This window comes from Mauremys reevesii, linkage group 5 (assembly GCF_016161935.1).
Source record: "Mauremys reevesii isolate NIE-2019 linkage group 5, ASM1616193v1, whole genome shotgun sequence".
Classification (NCBI taxonomy): domain Eukaryota; kingdom Metazoa; phylum Chordata; order Testudines; family Geoemydidae; genus Mauremys; species Mauremys reevesii.
This window is the reverse complement of record NC_052627.1, coordinates 90,600,456-90,620,689: the sequence shown is the minus strand read 5'-3', so window position 1 is coordinate 90,620,689 and position 20,234 is coordinate 90,600,456. Positions and strand designations below refer to the sequence as shown.

General features: G+C 41.2%; 1 protein-coding gene across 20 annotated transcripts in view; it reads right to left on the bottom strand.

The window, feature by feature from the left end:
- Positions 1-20,234, bottom strand: part of FRYL (FRY like transcription coactivator) — a 353,094-nt gene that overhangs the window by 14,193 nt on the left and 318,667 nt on the right. For all 20 annotated transcript variants that reach the window (XM_039539634.1, XM_039539632.1, XM_039539630.1 and 17 more), the window contains 3 exons: positions 15,808-16,015; positions 9,234-9,383; positions 8,396-8,494 (listed from right to left, as the gene is read on the bottom strand). In XM_039539634.1, coding sequence (XP_039395568.1) covers positions 8,396-8,494; positions 9,234-9,383; positions 15,808-16,015 — 457 coding nt within the window. The remainder of the gene's footprint in view (positions 1-8,395; positions 8,495-9,233; positions 9,384-15,807; positions 16,016-20,234) is intronic.

Genomic DNA, 20,234 nt, shown 5'->3' with positions numbered 1-20,234 from the left:
GATCGTACTCCCCCTTGGAGGTTTATATAGAACATGCATGCGATATTGTCCGTAAGGATCTTGACAGTCATGTTTTGGATTAAGAGAAGGAAGTGCTCACATGCATTTCTGACAGGCTTTAGTTCCAGTATGTTTATATGTAGGTTGGATTCTACTGGAGACCAGCGACCCTGGATGGTGTTGTTGTGTAAATAGCTCCCCATCCTACGAGGGACACGTCCATAGTGATCGTCTTAGAGGAGCTTTCTGTTGGAAGGAGACACCTGAGCAGACGTTCTGTGCCTGTGTCCACCATGTGAGCAAGTTCTTTACCCTGCGGGGCATAGTGAGACGTCTGTTAAGAGAATGTTTGTGTGGTATGTAGACGGTGCAAAACCAGGCCTGTAAGCATCTCATATGTAGCCTGGAAGGCTTTACGACAAGTGTCGTTTCAGTCATGTGCCCCAAAAGTTGTAAGCACATTCTGGCCGACGTTTGTGGACTGTCTGTCATCATTGTAATCAAACTGGTTAAGGTGAGGAAGCACTGTTGGGGGTAACCACGCTGTTGTGGTGAGGCAATTGAGGGAGGTTCCTATAAATTCCAGTTGTTGGGACAGGAACCATGGTGGACTTCTGCACTTTTATCTGTAGTCTGAGATCTTTAAAGAGGATTACCGTGGTTTGTGTGGCGTTTAGTGCTGCACATTGTGTCGGTGCCCTTAAAAGACAGTCGTCTAGGTATGGACAAATCATCACCCCACAGTTTTCTGAGATGAGCTGCAATGACCGTGAGGACCTTGGAAAAGACCCTTGGGGTGGTTGACAGGCCAAAGGGGAGCACTCTGTATTGGAAACGTTGGTGTCCCAGGGTGAATCGCAGGAATCATCTGTGCGCCGGGTGAATGGTAACATGAAAGTAAGCGTCTTGTAGGTTGAGGACCGAGGGCCAGTCTCCTTTCTCTAATGCCAGAATTATCGTGCAAAGAATCACCATTTTGAAATGTTGCTTTCTCAAGAATTTGTTGAGTTGTCCTAAATCCAGGATGGGTCTCCATCCATCGGTCTTTTTCTGAGTGAGAAAATAATGGGAATAAAATGCTCTCCCCCTGTATTGATGTGGTACTCCTTCTAAGGCCCCTGATTCTAGGAAGTGGTTTATTTCCTGTTGTAACAGGGGCTTGTGAGAGGGGTCCCTGAAGAGGGACAGGTAAGGGGGGTTATGTAGGTGGAAAAGAGATGAAGGAGATGGAGTAACCCTTCTGGATAATTTACAGAACCCATCTGTCTGTAGTGACCGTGTTCCAGACTGGGTTGTATGGTGACAGACGGTCTCCAAACGGGCTAGAGATTGGGTCTAGTTCCAGGATCAAAGAATGTGGAGGTCTCATGCCCTCGACCAAATCTTCAAAATGATTGTCTGGAAGTAGATGGTTGAGACATGGAAGGCTGATCTTGGTTCTGCCTGCATCTCATCTGTCTCTGTTTACAGCATTGGTCACACTGTCTTTGTGGCTGGATGTATAGGGCAGTTCGGAATCACTGGTTGTAAAATCTGCCATTTCTTTTTGTTCACAGGTACATAGATACGCAGCGATGTTAAGGTGGCCCTGGAGTCCTTCAGAGTATGTAAAGACACATCTGTGTTTTCCTCAAAGTTTCTGACCCTCAAAGGGTAAATCCTCAACTGTGGCCTGGACCTCCCTACGGAACCTGGAAAGGTGAAGCCAGGATGCCTGATGCATGACCGCAGAGGTAGTGGTGGAGCGTGCTGCCGTGTCTGTGGAATCGAGAGAGGCCTGTAAGGCCATTTTGGCAATGAGACACCCTTAGGAGACATTAGCCTTGTATTATTCTTTTTTGTCGTCAGGCAAATGTTCTCTAAAATGTCAACTTTTATTGAACAGGTTGTGTATGTATTTAGCTAGAAACGCTGAATAATTAGCTATGTGAAATTAGAGCGTGGCTGAGGAATAGGCTTTCTACCTGAACAGGTCTAGCCCAGGGGTTCTCAAACTGGGGGTCGGGACCCCTCAGGGGGTCGTGAGGTTATTACGTGGGGGGTTGTGAGTTGTTAGCCTCCACTCCAAACCCTGCTTTGCCGCCAGCATTTATAATGGTATTAAATATATAAAAAAGTGTTTTTAATTTATAAGGGGTGGGGGTTTCACAATCAGAGGCTTGGTATGTGAAAGGGGTCACCAGTACAAAAGTATGAGACCCACTAGTCTAGCCTTTTCCAGTCCTTATCGTAAGGGTTGGTTCTAAACTGGTACTCTTTTCCCCTTTGAGTAACAGCCTCGACCACCAACAAGTTCGGTGCAGGGTGAGTGAACAGAAACTTGGCCCCTTTAGCTGGCACATAACACTTCTTGTCAGATGTCTTACAAGAAGGCAGGGGTGTGGCAGGTGTCTGCCTGATTATTATTGCAGGGTCCATTATGGCAGCATTGATAGGCAGTGCAATTTTGGCTGATGGAGATGCCTGGAGGATGTCTGTAAGCTTGTGCTGGGTTTCTGGTAGCTCTGCTAAGGAAATGTCGAGGGATTCAGCTACCCTCTTGAAAAGATCCTAGAAGGATCTGAAATCATCCCGATGTGTGTGGGGGATGGTATTATTGTTTCATGCGGTGAAGATGAAATGTGGGTGGGCGTCAGGGTATCTCCCTTGGGCGCGTGCTCAGGTTCCTCTATCTCCTCCTGCGTTTCTGAGGGAGCTGGGGCAGGTGGTGAAGGGGATCATGTTGCTCTAGACCTTGATGGAATAGGGGGGGGGTCTGAGGTTCTGAGCCCTATATAATGCCCACGGATCCCAGTATATCCAGTTGGGTAGAAAAGTCATGGGAGGTGGCACTCATAGTTAAGCCTGCCAGAGTCACATGTCAACAGATGTGTAATGCTGAGAAGGTCCTGGCTTAAGGGAGGAGTGGCGAGGGGTACATGTCCCTGCCTCATCCTCTTCTTCCTCATCGCTTTAGTTGGGAGTAGCCGAGCCAATGGGAGTAGCCACCAGGCTTGGTCCCAGTCTTGCTGGGGTACCGTTGGTACCGAATAGGAGCGTGCCAAACATTGAAGTAATCATGAGGTTCGCCTGTCACATAAATTGCTGCGGTACCGGGAGACTTGGTGACAGGGATGTCAGCATGCTATAGCATGGGAGCAGAGTAAGAACTATCAGTACTGATGGCTTACTGTATTGCATAGGCACAGCAGGTGGCACCATTGCACTACTTAGTGCCAAGCTTTTCTTTGGCTCCGTTTGTGCCGACCTGGGAGATTTGGTTTTAGGACGCATACCTCCATGAGAGCTTGCCCACACTGGGTCCTTAGATCTTTGAGAAGTCTTGGTACTGGATGTTCCCGGTGCCTTGTGGTCCGACGCTTTCAGTGCTGTTGGTACCAGGGCAGATTTTCCACTGGGAGATTGCTTTCTTTTGGGCAAATCTCGCTGTGGGGAAGAGTGAGACCGCTTTTTAGTAGCCTTTTTGGGAACAGGCTCTTTAGCAAACGTTTTTGAGGTAAATCCCATCAGATGCTGCTGCTGGTGACCAGTGGCCAGGAGGCATTCTCGACTCAGGGTCGGAGGCTGGCCTGAGGGATTTCTCCATCACGAGGAGTTTCAACTGGAGGTCCCTAGCCTTCCTTGTTGTAGCACACAATTTTTTGCAGTGGACACTTCTGAGTAATATGGGTCTCACCGAAGCAGCAGACACACTGTGCGTGGCTGTCCGCTACGGGGATCGAAAATCTGCAAGTCAGGCAGCGTTTAAAGCAGGGAGAGCCAGGCATGCCTGAGAGGGTACTTATTTTGAGAAAGGAGAATAAGTCCATATTTGAGTCTCTGTTCTTGTTGTCGAAGCCGGCGACCTGCCTAGGAGGTGCAGGTGGGGAACGGCTAACAAAAATTTTTTTTTGAAAGATTTTAAGTAAAATATAAACTAGAGGATAAATAATTACATGAAAGTCTAATAAGTCTGGGAAAACAGAAAACTGCTGAGGTATGTAAGATTAAGAGAGGCACTGCTGTCGCTCTGACTCAAGCCAAAGGTGGTAGAGAAGGAACTGGAGGACGGATGGCTGTGCACACTAGGTAACCACTCGGAGCAGTGTGAGATGGCTGCCATGCGTGCATGGCCAACCGGGGCACTGCTACTACAAATCTCTGATTACAAATGCAGAGTGCCAAAACATCTAACGTGGAGCACCCACAGGGACACTCTTAGGGCTAGTCTACACTTACCAGCCGGGTCGACGCGGTGAGTTCGACTTCTCGGAGTTCGAACTATCGCGTCTAATCTGGACACGATAGTTCGAACTCCGGAAGCGCCAGGGTCGACTTCGGTACTCCACCACTGCAAAAGGCGGTGGCGGAGTCGACCTTGGAGCCGCGGACTTCGATTCCGCAGCGTCTGGACGGGTGAGTAGTTCGAACTAGGGTACTTCAAATTCAGCTATGCTATTCACGTAGCTGAACTTGCGTACCCTAGTTCGACCCCCGCTCTTAGTGTAGACCTGCCCTTAGAAGACGAAATATGGCTTTCCACCTCAGCTGTGCTGGGTGTGAGTTCCATGCAGCTACAGCTCACACTCCTATTTTTTATATGTGCAATTCAAAGTCTAAGGAGGTTAAATACAATACACAACATACAAATGTCATATACAATGCACTTTTTCAGGATAAAGTTTGTAAAACAGATTTACAGTTAGGCTCATAATTCTTAGGGTTGATTCTAGAGGTCAGTAGTTTAATATACCACACAGATTGCTTTTATACAATTATTACCCATTAGAATATAGCCAACCAATTTACTTCAATCACTTCCTGTATGTCTCATTAGCTTTTGTAAGCCAATACATATATGTTAGGCATAGTATGCACCATGTTCAAAGGCATTATGTGCGTGGTATTAATAAAAAAGTGTAGGGAAGTTACGTTAACTGAATGTAGTATGCTCTTCCTACAATTCTGTTCACCCACATAATATATCCCACAACACTTTGAAAACCTGAAGTCAGCTTTGGTATTAGAAAACAGGAAACTTGCCAAAGCAAAGATGCAAGGATACTGTGTACCAAGTACAGTTAGGGGAAACTTTCATGGCTCATCAGTACTTGGAATGGAATGTTCAGATGAGATATGGGAAAGTACAGGGAGGTACCTTTATGGACCGGTACCTGGAATGCTAGTGGCCAAACAAAAAATAAGGAAAGTACAGAACAACAAGCTAAGGAACTGATATGAACTGGTGAACTGGATTTTAGTGATGTGTAAAGAGTTTTGTAACTTGTAAAATCATCCAATAAATATTGCTAGCTGAAATACTCATCTCTGAAGCATGCAATCAGTGTATGGTGAACACGCTGTGAGTATTTGTATGTCTGTCTCCTTTTTGTCTTGTACTTCTTTGTTTTTAAACAATAAATTTGGCTAAGTTAGGTTAATTGGTCTCGAACATTTTAAAGAATGAACAGCAACTGCAGTAAAACAATTGGCTACACCTTTGAATCAATATTTTCTTGTGCCTTCTTTATTTAACTTCACTGTGCTTTAGCTCAACGCTTCTGAAGACTCCCAAATCTCCATTCACTGTATAATATGCAAACGATTATGAACAAAGAATGAACTCATTGAAGAAATGAAAAGAATATGTTTCCAAATTGTAGAACAAGAAAATTGTTGGGAGAAAATTATTTCTAAATTAAATTACTTTATGCTAACTAAAACTGATAAAAGTTTTACCATCTTTTTTTTTCTTGATGCAAATTAAAAAAACAACAGCCAAATCTGCCTTAGGCTCTCAGTTGTTTGAGAACAATTTCTCTGACCCAATGAAACCTTTGCCCTGCCCTAATCACTCACAAATACTGCAGTAGAAGACAGGCTGAACACAGAAATAGTCCTTGGGCAGTCTTTTGACAGCATCACTACAGAAAACATGTGCTCCTCTGTGATATATTGACAGAGGCCATCATTAACTTCCATACACCAGATTCCTTTATATAAAACACAGTGTAGACCACTCAAAGAGATTCTGCATTATCTTTATGCATAGAATAATCTATAACAAAAAAATAAAATACAAAAATATAGTTGAAAATTTGAAGTGCATTTATGGTTAGAAAGGTGACTAAGATTGATACGTTCTTATTCAACAATTAGAAAAAAATCACGTGTAAATTGGGCAATTAACTCACTGAGAAACAATCCACATGGAGAGAATCTCACTTTTCAGAGTATAAACACATACCTAGGTTCAAGTCCCTACTCTGCCTCAGACTTCATGGGTGATCTTGGGCAAGTCACTTAGCCTTTCTGTGCCTCAGTTTCCCATCTGTAAAATGGGGAAAATAATATTTCCCTGTTTCACAGGGATGTAAGAATATATACATTACAGATCATGTGGCACTCTCATAGGGGCCATCCCTATGATTAGATGAGATTTAAACTTAATCAGAAATATAGCTAGTGCAAGACACTTATACTTATGCTTCTCATAATCCAATTATTGTTTAAGATTTGTCAGGTTTTTAAAAAATGGAGGTAGTGTGATACTAGTAAGGGTAACAAACTAATACTAATAAACAAGTAGTCCTTTTTAATTTAAGACATCTACTAAACATAAAAAAAATCAATTCTCTTGATTTTGGCTGCACCGGTGACTTTGAAAAGACTAAGATGAAACATATGGTTTCATCTTAATGTTTTGATTTAGTCTCATCTCAAACTAGAAAAGTGTCTTGGCTGAGAATACAGTAGCCTTTCTAATAAACCTAATTGAAATTTCTCTCCCTAAGTGTGTATTTAAAAGGACAATGCCAACTAGAAAAATCACCTCTGTGTGAAAATTTAGGATCTATTATGGTGTGACTTCTAATATTACTGTAACTGGAGGAGACTAGGGTGAAAAAATGCCTCTTTTTTACAGTTTGTTTACATTTGACAGAACTTTGGATCTGATCCAACTCCCACTGAAGTCAGTGGCAGACTCTCCATTGACTCCAATTAAAGTTAGATCAAGTTCTCTTGAGTATAGTCAGTTTCACTGTTTCCTTTGTATAATCAATTTTTTCCCCAGCTAAAAAAGCCCCTTAATAACAGAGACAGGACAAGAAAAGTCTTTATTAAAAATGTTAAAAAAACCTTTTAAATAAAATTCAGGAAACACGATTAAAAGACTAATTAATAAAAACTAGAGTTTTCAAACATGTTTCTCCATGAAGTTCAAACTGATGAAGTCTAATTAAGTATGGAGATACTTTACTCAGGAAACCGGATGCCTCTTGAGATTCCTTCTAACAAAAAAGTGGCAGCATGTCTGAATCATTTGATAGGTGATTGCAAGTGTGATGTGTTTATGGTCATTACATACTTTGAGTGGTGTAAGATTGATGTTTATCACACAACCCCATGCCTACTTGAATCTATTAGGGAAATACCAAAAGAGACCATTTACGTTTTCAAAACTGAAGAGCTAGAAAGACCAAATTCAGAGCCAATGTCCCAGACTCACATCTTTGGATATATCAATGGATGCAAGCCCGTAGGGTAAGCCTGCTTGGAACTGATTCAGTATATTTCCTGAGCAGCTTCTAATAAGACTTCTATAGATCACCAGCAACATTTTCAAAATGTCCTCTCCAAATGGCACCCCAGTGGTCAGTGACAACAGTACCAGCACTACCCTTCCCAGAGGCTGATCCCTTTTCTAGACAATTACTCCTACACAGGTGTGTACAACTTGCATCTCTTCCTGCATTTGCAGAGGTGAATCTGGTTCCATATTTTCTTTTAGTTGGTGAAAGGGAAAGCTGTTTGAATTTCCCGAGTTAGTATCCTTCTAAAGTCAGTGTCATGACACTGGTTCACAAAAACAAGCGTACATGCTTTGCTGAAAGTTCAATTTTTAAACCTACTGCCCTTTGCACAGAGGCTAGGCATTAAATATACCTTCAGGGTCTAAACTATTTCATCATATTGTCTAAATGTCAACTTTATTTTAAATCTCAGCACTACAAACCCTCTCTACGCCATAGTACTTATATAAGGAGTAACAAGCCTATGATGAGTTCAGCATTAATGCTAAAATTCTCTTTTACCTTTCGAACATCTAACAATTACCTATAAATACAGTAAAAAAGTAATATGTGTAGGTAGGTGCAACAAGCATCAACTACCCATAGCACAAACAACTCTTTCAAACTATACACAACAGAACAGAGAATGCTAGTAACAAAAGGAAGCAAGCTATTCCATCAGTATGCCACAGCAATTTCTTTTTTAACTTTAAGTCTACTATTTTGTTTGAGATACAAGACAGACATGTAGCTTTTTAAAATCTCCTTGATAATCTCTTGAAATTTTAGTATTCTCTTAAATTCTAAAAAAAGCATGAGCCTATTGAATAATGCAGACTCACCTGCTCTGCTGCCTCTCTTTTGGCATTATAGGTATCTAGATGTTCTTGGAGCTCTAGAACGCTGAACTTCAACATTTCTAGTAAGCCACAGGACATCAGCTAGAATAGAAAAATATTTTTTTTTCTACAAACAAATTAAACACTTAAATTGTTAGACCACATTTGGGATATCACATAAAACTAGATGTTGTGCACATCACGTGTAAAACCTCTGTTTTTAAGTTTAAACAAACATTTGCAGCCACCCCACCCCACGCTGAGATCCAGTAAAATCTTGTAAGGTAAGCAGGGTTGTGCCTAGTTAGGACTTGGATGACAGACCTCAAAGGAACTCTGACCATTTATAAATAAAAGGATATTGAATGCCCCTCCCCTGCAATTCACCATTTAGTTTGACAAATGAAACCTTGTAAAGAACAGTGAGTGAAATTAATTGATGTCTAAGATCTAAGTCAATCCATTGTTTGTCCTTACCATATAGAAGTTACTTTCAAGAAATAATTATATTTAACAATTTTTGTATAATTAGAAAGGGCTATATTTCACAACTGAATTTACAGCTATAAACTATTGTTTTAATACTCTTCTGTTTCATTCAAATTAATCTTTTTTATTTTTAAATACAAGTACTATCTATGCTGCTGCAGTTAGTGACAATGGGAGAGATTGTCAAAGGCACTATCATCTTTTGGCTGCCTACCTGTACCTTTGAAAAAATTCCCTCAATATTATTTTGCAAAGGTTGAACCATAAAACATTCTGTGCCCCTGCAGAAAGATGATTAAATAATAGATATTTTAATCTAGCACTGTATTGCTGACTGCACATGAGATTTTACCGTTTCAGCATCAATAAAGACTGTTGGGCATTCCGAACACATCATCATCACCTCCAGCGAACTTTTAAATTTTGTTCCAATACGCTGTAGACCTTCACCAAGAAAACTGATTGAATCATTTGTTATAGTGCCAAACTTTCTTTGAATGGTCTAAAAGAACAAAAAATAGAAAGAAATATTTACTTTGCATTACTTCCTTTTTTCTTTTCTTTTTCCAGATAAAGGCAATCTTTTTTCTATTATGACAAAGAATTTCTTTGTAAACTATTTTTGTTTATGACAACACACTTTTTTTGGCCATTATTAAATTACACACACACACACACACACACACACACACACACACACACACACACACACACGACTGTTTGCATGATAAAAGCAGTAAAACATTATAAGAAGGGGAATAGTTCCCAAAATTATGGTACTATATATTGCCTTGAGTCAGGGATGAATGCATTATTTAGGAGTAGTGAAGCCACAACTTAGATTGTAAGCTCTTTTGGGGCAGGGATTCTTTTTGTACAATGCCTACTACAATAGGATCCTTGTCCATGACTGGTTGCTGGTAGGTGCTACAATAATACAAATAAATAGGACCCTACCAAATTCAGGGTCCATTTTGGTCAATTTCACAGCCAGGGTTTTTTTTAATTAGTCAATTTCATGTTTTCAGATATTTACATCTGAAATTTCACAGTGGTGTAACTGTGGGGGTCCCGACCCAAAAGGCAGTCAGGGTGGAAGGGCTGCAAGGCTATTGTAGGGGGGTCATGGGATTGACACCCTTACTGCTGCCCTGCTGCTGGCAGAGACGCTGCCTTCAGAGTTAAGCAGCCAGAGAGGAAGGCTGCTGGCTGGGAGACTGCTCTAAAGCCAGCGCCACCGCCAGTGACAGCACAGAAGTGAGGGTGGTAGGGGAGGGGCTTACCATATGTCTGGTTTTCCCAGGAGTCTCCTCCATGCTTGGAGTGGGGGGACAGGAGGCGACAGCTGGAGCTGCAGCCTCCCACCACGGAGTGACAGCTGGAGCCACGGAGCTTCCTGCTGCTGGGGGAGATCCTGTAGGTGGGTATGACCCACCCTAGGAGCAGCCCCTGCAGGGGAAGAGGAACTCTCGTTCCTCTCCATTTCCAGTGGACTAGCAGCTGGAGCCCTGTGCAGGGTAGGAGATCCCATGAAATCTGGCACTTAGCTAGGGAAGATTAGATTTCACAGTCCATGACGTGTTTTTTACAGCTGTGAATTTGGTAGGGTACTACAAATAAATGATAAGTGATTTATGCAGGTCATCGTCAACAAGTGCCAATTAAAAGTTTACGCCAGCAAACAACATCATCTATTTGATACAACATAGAAAATAATACTTTAGAAAACTTTTTAAATTATGTTTATTCATTTTTTAAAAATTAAATGTGTTTATAAGACTATGGTTCTGACCTAGTATGTTCCTATAAATTCTTTTTATAATACCTGAAAAATTACATACAAAAGATCTACATTCAAATACTGTTAGTAAGATTGCAAAGTCAAGCACTCATTAGCTAGGAAATGCCAAGATTAAGATTGTCTGTTCAACCTTCATTCTGCTACTTGCACTTATGCATTTTGATCCCGGCCCCTCTGAACCACAATGGACAGATTCTATGGCAGGTACTCATTAGTTCAGTAGCAGGAAACTCTCAATTCCACAGAAATACTAATTAGCTCAATTTGTTGATTTTTCATAATATGCTGCTGAATTCTCTAAATTTTATGAAGCCTCTCGGTAACAGAGAACAGTTACTCTCAATGTAGCTAGATGCTCAGGGACACTGTGAAAAGAGCACTCAGCTTTTCTTTGTCATTGCTACTCCAAATGGGCGTTTGGGGCTATGGTGCAGGAGTGCGGTGTGGTCACAAGAGGCCCCTTGCCTTCTTGTGGTATGCCTATGGACCCCAATTACCTTAATCCAGTCCTCCACACGTCAGAACTTGGGTGAGATGGAAATCTCCCCATTACCTGCAGCCCAATGACTTGGCTCTGGTTTACTACCCCCCAGGGCATACACCTTCACAGCTAGTCAAGGTTAGTCCTCGTGAGCCAGGGAGAGTTGTTGCTCTGCTTTCTGGCTCCCCCTTTTATGAACATCAGGGAAAGAGAGAGTACTGCTTATGTAATGCACTCCCCCTTGTGGTGAAAGCAGCAGAGAGAGAGGAAGCTGAAGCCAGGCCATGGTGGAGCAGGGAGGACTAAAATGGCAGGTATCTGTAGCCAAAGCGTGAAATTCCATAGCACATGATAAAATGACAAATTCAGCAGAGAATCAGAGTATATGGGGTACTGATTACACTGGTCTACAATTTTTGAGAAGTCGTCTGCTTCAGAGATAAAATGTGCTATTTATTATGTATTTTGATGTGCTGAATTCAAATATGACAATTAAAACAACTGACTGGCTACTGTTTCTAAGATATTTAAGTTTTTACATTTTATGTCTATGTATATTGTGTAGATAGTAGAGTTTTAATCATAAATTGTAAACCTAGGTCTTTTCATGTGTTTATGGTTGCTTTACATAATATTTCACCTGTCCTGTTTATGTAACACTTTAAAAATAAGCAAAAGGGTTATATAACTAAAATTTATTATGAAACAAAAGGCAATAAACTATTATGTACATAGTTTAGTCCTATTCAATGTCTACTCGGCGCTTCTTGGCTTGTCTCTTGTATTCATTAAATGGAGCATCTCTTGTCACTGTCCAGCAATAGTCTGCAAGCATTGATGGGCTCCATTTGCCCTGATAGTGTTTCTCCATTATTGCAATGTCCTGGTGAAATCGCTCGCCGTGCTCGTTGCTCACTGCTCCGCAGTTTGGTGGAAAAAAAATCTAGATGAGAGTGCAAAAAATGTATCTTTAGTGACATGTTGCAACCAAGGCTTTTGTATGCCTTGAGGAGGTTTTCCACCAACAACCTGTAGTTGTCTGCCTTGTTGTTTCTGAGAAAATTTATTGCCACTAACTGGAAGGCTTTCCATGCCATCTTTTCCTTGCCACGCAGTGCATGGTCAAATGCATCATCTCGAAGAAGTTCACGAATCTGAGGACCAACAAAGACACCTTCCTTTATCTTAGCTTCACTTAACCTTGGAAATTTTCCACGGAGGTACTTGAAAGCTGCTTGTGTTTTGTCAATGGCCTTGACAAAGTTCTTCATCAGACCCAGCTTGATGTGTAAGGGTGGTAACAAAATCTTCCTTGATTCAACAAGTGATGGATGCTGAACACTTTTCCTCCCAGGCTCCAATGACTGTCGGAGTGGCCAATCTTTCTTGATGTAGTGGGAATCTCTTGCACGACTATCCCATTCACAGAGAAAACAGCAGTACTTTGTGTATCCAGTCTGCAGACCAAGCAAGAGAGCAACAACCTTCAAATCGCCACAAAGCTGCCACTGATGTTGGTCATAGTTTATGCACCTCAAAAGTTGTTTCATGTTGTCATAGGTTTCCTTCATATGGACTGCATGACCAACTGGAATTGATGGCAAAACATTGCCATTATGCAGTAAAACAGCTTTAAGACTCGTCTTCGATGAATCAATGAACAATCTCCACTCATCTGGATTGTGAACGATGTTGAGGGCTGCCATCACACCATCGATGTTGTTGCAGGCTACAAGATCACCTTCCATGAATAAGAATGGGACAAGATCCTTTTGACGGTCACGGAACATGGAAACCCTAACATCACCTGCCAGGAGATTCCACTGCTGTAGTCTGGAGCCCAACAGCTCTGCCTTACTCTTGGGTAGTTCCAAATCCCTGACAAGGTCATTCAGTTCACCTTGTGTTATGAGGTGTGGTTCAGAGGAGGAGGATGGGAGAAAATGTGGGTCCTGTGACATTGATGGTTCAGGACCAGAAGTTTCATCCTCTTCCTCTTCCTCGTCTGACTCAAGTGAGAATGATTCTGGTGCATCAGGAACCGGCAGTCCTTCTCCGTGGGGTACTGGGCATATAGCTGATGGAATGTTTGGATAATGCACAGTCCACTTTTTCTTCTTTGACACACCTTTCCCAACTGGAGGCACCAAGCAGAAGTAACAATTGCTGGTATGATCTGTTGGCTCTCTCCAAATCATTGGCACTGCAAAAGGCATAGACTTCCTTTTCCTGTTCAACCACTGGCGAAAATTTGTTGCACAAGTGTTGCAGCATATGTGTGGGGCCCACCTCTTGTCCTGATCTCCAATTTTGCAGCCAAAATAAAGGTGATAGGCTTTCTTAACCATAGTGATTATACTGCGCTTTTGTGATGCAAAAGTCACTTCACTACAAACATAGCAGAAGTTATCTGCACTGTTCACACAAGTACGAGGCATCTCTGCTCACTTTGGCTAAACAGAAATGTGTCCCTTTGCAAAATCAAACACTGACAAATAAGAGCACGACACTGTATGATTTCTAGAGCTGATATAGGGCAATTTGTTCAGCAGAGTGATGTAAGCTTCGTTATGATTGCATCATCCATGACTTCTAGGAATAACATGATGCAATTCATATCATGTATGACCCAATACCAGCTTCAGATTGCATCATTCATTGTTTTGCCTAAAAAGCAAGTACTGTCCAAACCCAGTCACAGATTTATTCATAGATCCAGTCAAATATGTATTTTAGTCATTTCTGGTTTAAATTGAGATCCCTTCCCTTTATAACTCACTTATCCTCCGCTATTCCCAAGTCAAGGGTCGTATATACTGACCCAATAGCATATCTTGAAAACTAGAGCCAATCAACAATTTTAAGCATCATTTTCGTTCTCAGTGACCCAGAATTAGTAAAGGTTGACTACATTTATTTCAGAAGCATTTTGCTTGTAGAGCAGTGTTATGATACAGTCTTTAATTACAAAATCACATACTTTTTTTCTCACTGGACCCTTGCCTCATTCAGTGCACAGAATGGATGGTGATCAGGGAATGAATGAGGGCTATGTAGTGAATGAACCTGCTGTCTGAACCATGCCTTCTTCATTTATTGCAGAATTTGAAAGGTGTATAGTGAATGAGGCAGGGGACTACAGCAAGAGAAATGATGGTTTCCTGGTCAAGGTAGTTGAATGCCACCCAGTAGGACTGTTTTGTATCACTACCTCTGTCACAGACTTCTTGTGTGATGCTGAACAAATGACTTAAATCAATATTTTCACAAGCGGATACTAATAGTTTGTTTCTCTTCTTCTGGGGGCCCAACTTCAGACAGCTGTGGTCTGATTTTCAGAGAAGTTCATAGAATCATAGACAATCAGGGTCGGAAGAGACCTAAGGAGGTCATCTAGTCCAACCCCCTGCTCAAAGCAGGACCCAATCCCCAGACAGATTTTTACCCCAGTTCCCTAAATGGCCCCCTCAAGGATTGAACTCACAACCACTGGGTTTAGTGGGCCAATGCTCAAATCACTGAGCTATCCCTTCCCCCCAAAGTTGAGCATTTGTAACTACAGCTGAATTAACTGGGAGATGATACTCAAGCCTCTGGCAGTAAGGCAGTGTAGTCTAGAGGAATGAGCACAGGATTGGGGTCAGGAGGTCTTGAATTTTAATATTTGCTCTGCCACTCACTCACTGTGTTGCCTTGATCAAGTCACCTTGTCTTTCTGTGTCAGTTTCACTCAGGTAATAGTACTTATCCATCTCCTCACAGGATATTGGAAGGATTAATTAATGACTGCCTAATCTGCAGTGCTTAGAACATATCAAGTGCTATAAAAATGCTAAGTACTCTGAAAAAAATCAGGCCCTAGCTGGGCTCCCAATCATTGGTGCAACCTAAATTAACAGAATTTTTTTAACTTAATCTCTAGTGTATCAATTCCCTTTCTGTGAAAAACCTCCTTACCTCATGGGGTTTTGTGAAGATTAACAAATATTAATGAGTTTGACTGGCATACTTTGGTGATGAGTGCTACAGAAAAGCTCATGAAGAAATCAATAACTCTGCAATCAGCAAAGGGTTTGGATGATGTTCAGTAAAAAAACAAAGTGTTTGAGGGGTGGGACACACAAATGATGAGGATCAAAAATAAATACTGAACAGATGCCTCATTTCCTGCACAGTATCCATCTTCTCAGGGGCGGCTCCAGGCCCCAGCACACCAAGCGTGTGCTTGGGGCGGCATGCTACGGGGGGCGCTCTGCCAGTCGCCGGGAGGGCAGCAGGCAGGCAGCCTTCGGTGGCATGCCTGCGGAGGGTCCGCTGGTCCCGCGGCTTCGGTGGAGCCGCTGGACCAGCGGATCCTCCGCAGGCACGCCTGCAGGAGGTCCACCGGAGCCACGGGACCGGCGACCGGCAGAGCACCCCCCGCGGCATGCCGCCATGCTTGGGGCAGCGAAATGGCTAGAGACGCCCCTGCATCCTCTTAACTGAATGAGGCAGGGTCCTGTGGAAAAAATATTTCATGATCATATAACAACATTATTTTAATATATCTGAATTATTTATGGTAGTTTCAGGCCTTGGAAAATTAATTAGAAAAATAAACTGTTTGGAAAAGGGTCAGAAACTAATTAGTAATGAGTCACTGACCTGAAATAACCTGGAGAACACATGAAAAGTATAGACTGCACAAGATCCATCAGTGTCTGACAGCATCTGATTGACGTGGCAGCGCCAGGCCTCCTCTTCATCATCATATGCCACTGGTTGAAAAGCTGCCAATATGGCAGAAAGAAATGGTGAAGGTGGTGGGGAAGTCTGTACGTCTGGAAAACCATCCTGTTCGTCCTCATCTTGGCTGTAAATAAAGTAAATGATGTAAGCTTGTCAGTAAATACTATGAGGGGAAAAAAGAAACAGTTTTCACTAATCTAATTTATTTTGAAAATTTTAATTAGAACATACAATACAACTGAGTCACTAAAATTAAAAATCTAGAGAAAATTCTATTTTGTTTTGAACAAAATGAAATCTGCAGTGAAACTATAGTAGACAACGAAGCAGGAGAAGATTAAAAGGCTTTTGTAAGAAAGGCGTTTGTTGCTATAATATAAATGTTGATACTTAACAGCCCCAAATATCCAATAAGTCTAACAAAGCAAGCAGAGTAAACATATCTTATGCTGTTTCTGTTTAACATTTTTATCTACAGAACATTTAAGAAATGGACATATTTTCTTGCCAAAAATAATTTAATGAATATTCCACTCCTTGGCTATCTGATCATCTGCAATGTAACAAAGCTCTAGCTTGTCTTGGGAGCAACCCAAAAGCTCTTGCTGCAGTATAACAATTTTGAAAATTATCTTAAGTAACATCCATATGTGGATGGAAATAGATTGGAACAGGTCCACGTTTGTGGACAATTTAACAAGCTTTTGTGCAAAGAATGTTCTACAGATAGACTTTTCGTCATGTATCAATGCTCTGATAATGCTGTTAATTATGAGACAGATTAATCAATGCTGATACTCAAAGTCACTAACAATTTAAAAAAACTTCTGTATTAGAATGAATTATATTTTTAAACAATTATTTTTCTTGATGTTTTATTACACAACAAACTTATTATTTTATTTGCAATTAGAGATGTTTATAAAAAACTTTATAAAATTAACACGATTCCCTCTACCCCCACCAGTACCAGCCTCCCTTTCAGAGAGGCACTTAAAGCACATTTTAAATAAAACTTGTCCATCTAACACAAGAACATGCTCACAAATTTGCATTCTTCTTGATGCTAACAATTTTTGTAGTAGATTGTAGCAGCTAAACCAGGGGTCAGCAACCTTTCAGAAGTGGTATGCCGAGTCTTCATTTATTCACTTTAATTTAAGGTTTCACGGGCCAGTAATACATTTTAACGTTTTTAGAAGGCCTCTTTCTATATGTCTATAACATATAACTAAACTATTGTTGTATGTAAAGTAAATAAGGTTTTTAAAATGTTTAAGAAGCGTCATTTAAAATTAAATTAAAATGTAGAGCCCCCCCCGGATCGGTGGCCAGGACCCAGGCAGTGTGAGTTCCACTGAAAATCAGCTTGCCTTTGGCATGCATGCCATAGGTTGCCTATCCCTGAGCTAAGCCATGCTTGGTAGACCAAATTCCTCCTCCTTATTTTCTCAGTCTTTGACCAGAGAAAATCTTTTGAAAAACAATATTGTTTAGACTACGCATCACAGCAATCATTTACACCATGACACTGGGAAATAAGTTGATTTTGTAATATTTGCATGTGTTCAGTAGTGCAATACCCATAAAAGCTATGAGTAAAGCAAGCCTTTGTGAGCAGGCTAGAGGCAGGCAGTTTCTCCCATAATCTACAAGCAAAACTTGCAACATTTACCAGACACCTATTAGTCAGAGGACTAACCCTAAACAGTTATCTTCATCACCCTTAGGATTAGAACTAATTTTTTTTAATGTGAACACATTGCAAGAACTGGTGAATTCTAATTAGTACATGGCAAATCAAATTGGTGCCGATTGGTATCAGCCTTTAATTTTTCCAAGGCATATTACAGTGAGACAATATAAAAACCTACAATGTTCAGCTGCTCCTGTTCCTCTTTCATTGTGATTTATTCATCTTCAAACTCTCAGTCTGTGCTTTCTCGCTCTCCCTGAGCTTCTAAAGCTTACCTTCTGTGGTCCCCAAACTTTCCCCCTCCCCCCATGCTGATGGTTTTGAGCCAATTGTGGATTCTTGTGTGACACTGCTCCTCTAAGGGCAGCTTTTTGTGTGCTATACATTGGTTCGGAAGTGCAAAGCAGACAAAACTGGGCCCAGGACTGACCCAACAGTTCCATTTCCTGAACTGAGAAAAACAACAGTTACTTCCCTCACAGTAAGAGTGGTTATTCAAGATGTATTGCACTTACAGGTGTCTATGTACCCCAGCACAGAAGGTTTGGAACATTTTCACTAGTGGTGTCCAGCAGGGGTCTCACATGTGGCCTATATGCCCACATACCCCCTGTTCCCAAGGGCTTAAGGGCATAGCGACCACACTGCAACTTTGTTGCTCAGGATCCACATTCCAAGTTGCAGGGACAGAAGGTGGTTGTGGGATCCACATGTGCAGAACATCTCAAAGGACCACAGTTACTGTAAATTAAGTAACTGTTCTTTCTTCTCTGAGTTAGTGCACTTGTGGAGCCCACTTATGGTAATTAGCCAGAAGTCATCATTAAAGGAGGTGAAGGGTATGAGTTACTTGAAAAGAAATTGCAAAACTGTCCTTCAAAAATGGACATTGGATCTTAAAGCAACCACTAATGAATAATGTTTCATAAACATATGCACTAAAGGCCAGGTAGCTGCTCTGCAGATTTTGGACACTGGTATTTGACTTAGGCATGCTGCTCACATGGCTTGTGCTCTGGTAGAGTGAGTCCAAATGTTTGACTCACTCTTTTTTATTAATGCTGTAAGGAGTCATAATACCATCTAATACTCATTTTGAGAGTCTTTGTGACAAAATAACCATCCCTTTAGATTTATTACTATAAGCAATGAAAAGTCTTGGAGTGCTACACACAGATTTGAGTTCTCTCTAGGTAATATAATAACAATCTTCTGAAATCTACAGTATGTAATTTAGGTTTAGCCAATGTGAATGAGGTTTCAGAAAAGACTGGTAAGTGAATAAACTAATTGACATGAAAGTCTGACCATACTTTTGGATGTGGTCTCATAGTTACCCTCTCCATATGAAAAACTGTGTAGGGAGAATTTATCATTAAAGCTTGCAATTCATTTATTTTACAAGTTAATATAAATGCCAACAAAACTGACAATACATGAATTGGACAATTGGTTCAAAAGGAGGGTCCATAAGTGAAGAAAGCCCTAGATTTAAATCTCATGTTGGAATGATCTCTCTCACAAGAGGAAAATACTAACACCTCTCATAAATCTATTCACTGATCGATGAGAGAAAACTGAACCTCCTTCTACTGGAGGATGGAATGTGGAAATAACAGCTAATGAACTGCAATTGAAACAGTAAACACTTCTGGGTGCTTTAAAAACAAGTAATCTAAAACAATTGGAATAGAACACTGACATGGAACATAACCCTTAGGTATTGCCAATAATGAAAATCATTTCCATTTTGCAGTATACGTAAGCTTAGTAGATAATTTCCTGCCCTGAAGAACATTTTATACCTCCAAAGAACACTGTCTACTGAGGACATCCTGATATCATCCAAACTATGAGACATAATGAGGCTGGGTTTGGGTGAAGGACTAGACTGTGATTCTGTAATACTATGTCCTTCTGAATTGGGAGTGTGATAAATTAGTGATTTGACAATAGCAGTATGTCCAAGAATCAAGACTGATGAGGCCAAGCAAGAGCCACCAATATAATCTGAGTTTTTTCTCACTTTACATTCTGTAACACCCTTGGAATTAGCAGAAATGGAGGAAAAGCATACATTGAGAACTGTGTGACCAACAAATCAAGAAGGTGTCTGCCAGAAACCCGGGATACTGTCCTGCTTGAGAACAAAATATTGGACATTTACTCTTTTGATCTGAAGTGAATAAACCTATTTGGGGAACCCTCCCCTTGGAAAAGTCAGTCTAGTAAATCGTTTTTTAATTCCCATTCATGGGATGAGGTCGCTTTCCTGCTTAGTGAGTCTGTCAGCCCATTACTCTCTCCCAGGAAATGAAGAGCAGTCAGACTGATACAATTCTGAATACACCATTCCCAAAGTCTTATGGCTTCTTGAGAACAAAGAAGGTCTGACCTTGCACCTCCATGCTGTTTACGTAATAGGCTGCTGTGAAATTGTCCATGAGAACTTGGATTAAAGAGTTCTCCATCATAGGTAGAAACATTTTGCAAGTTAGTCTCACTCCGCTGAATTCTAGGATGTTTACATGCATCGTGGATTGTAAATGAGACCAAAAGCCAAGAGTCAAATGTGATCTATATCCCCAACCCATCTGGGATACGTCTGTTAGAGCTCTGGATGCTTTGGGAGAAACAAACTGAACTT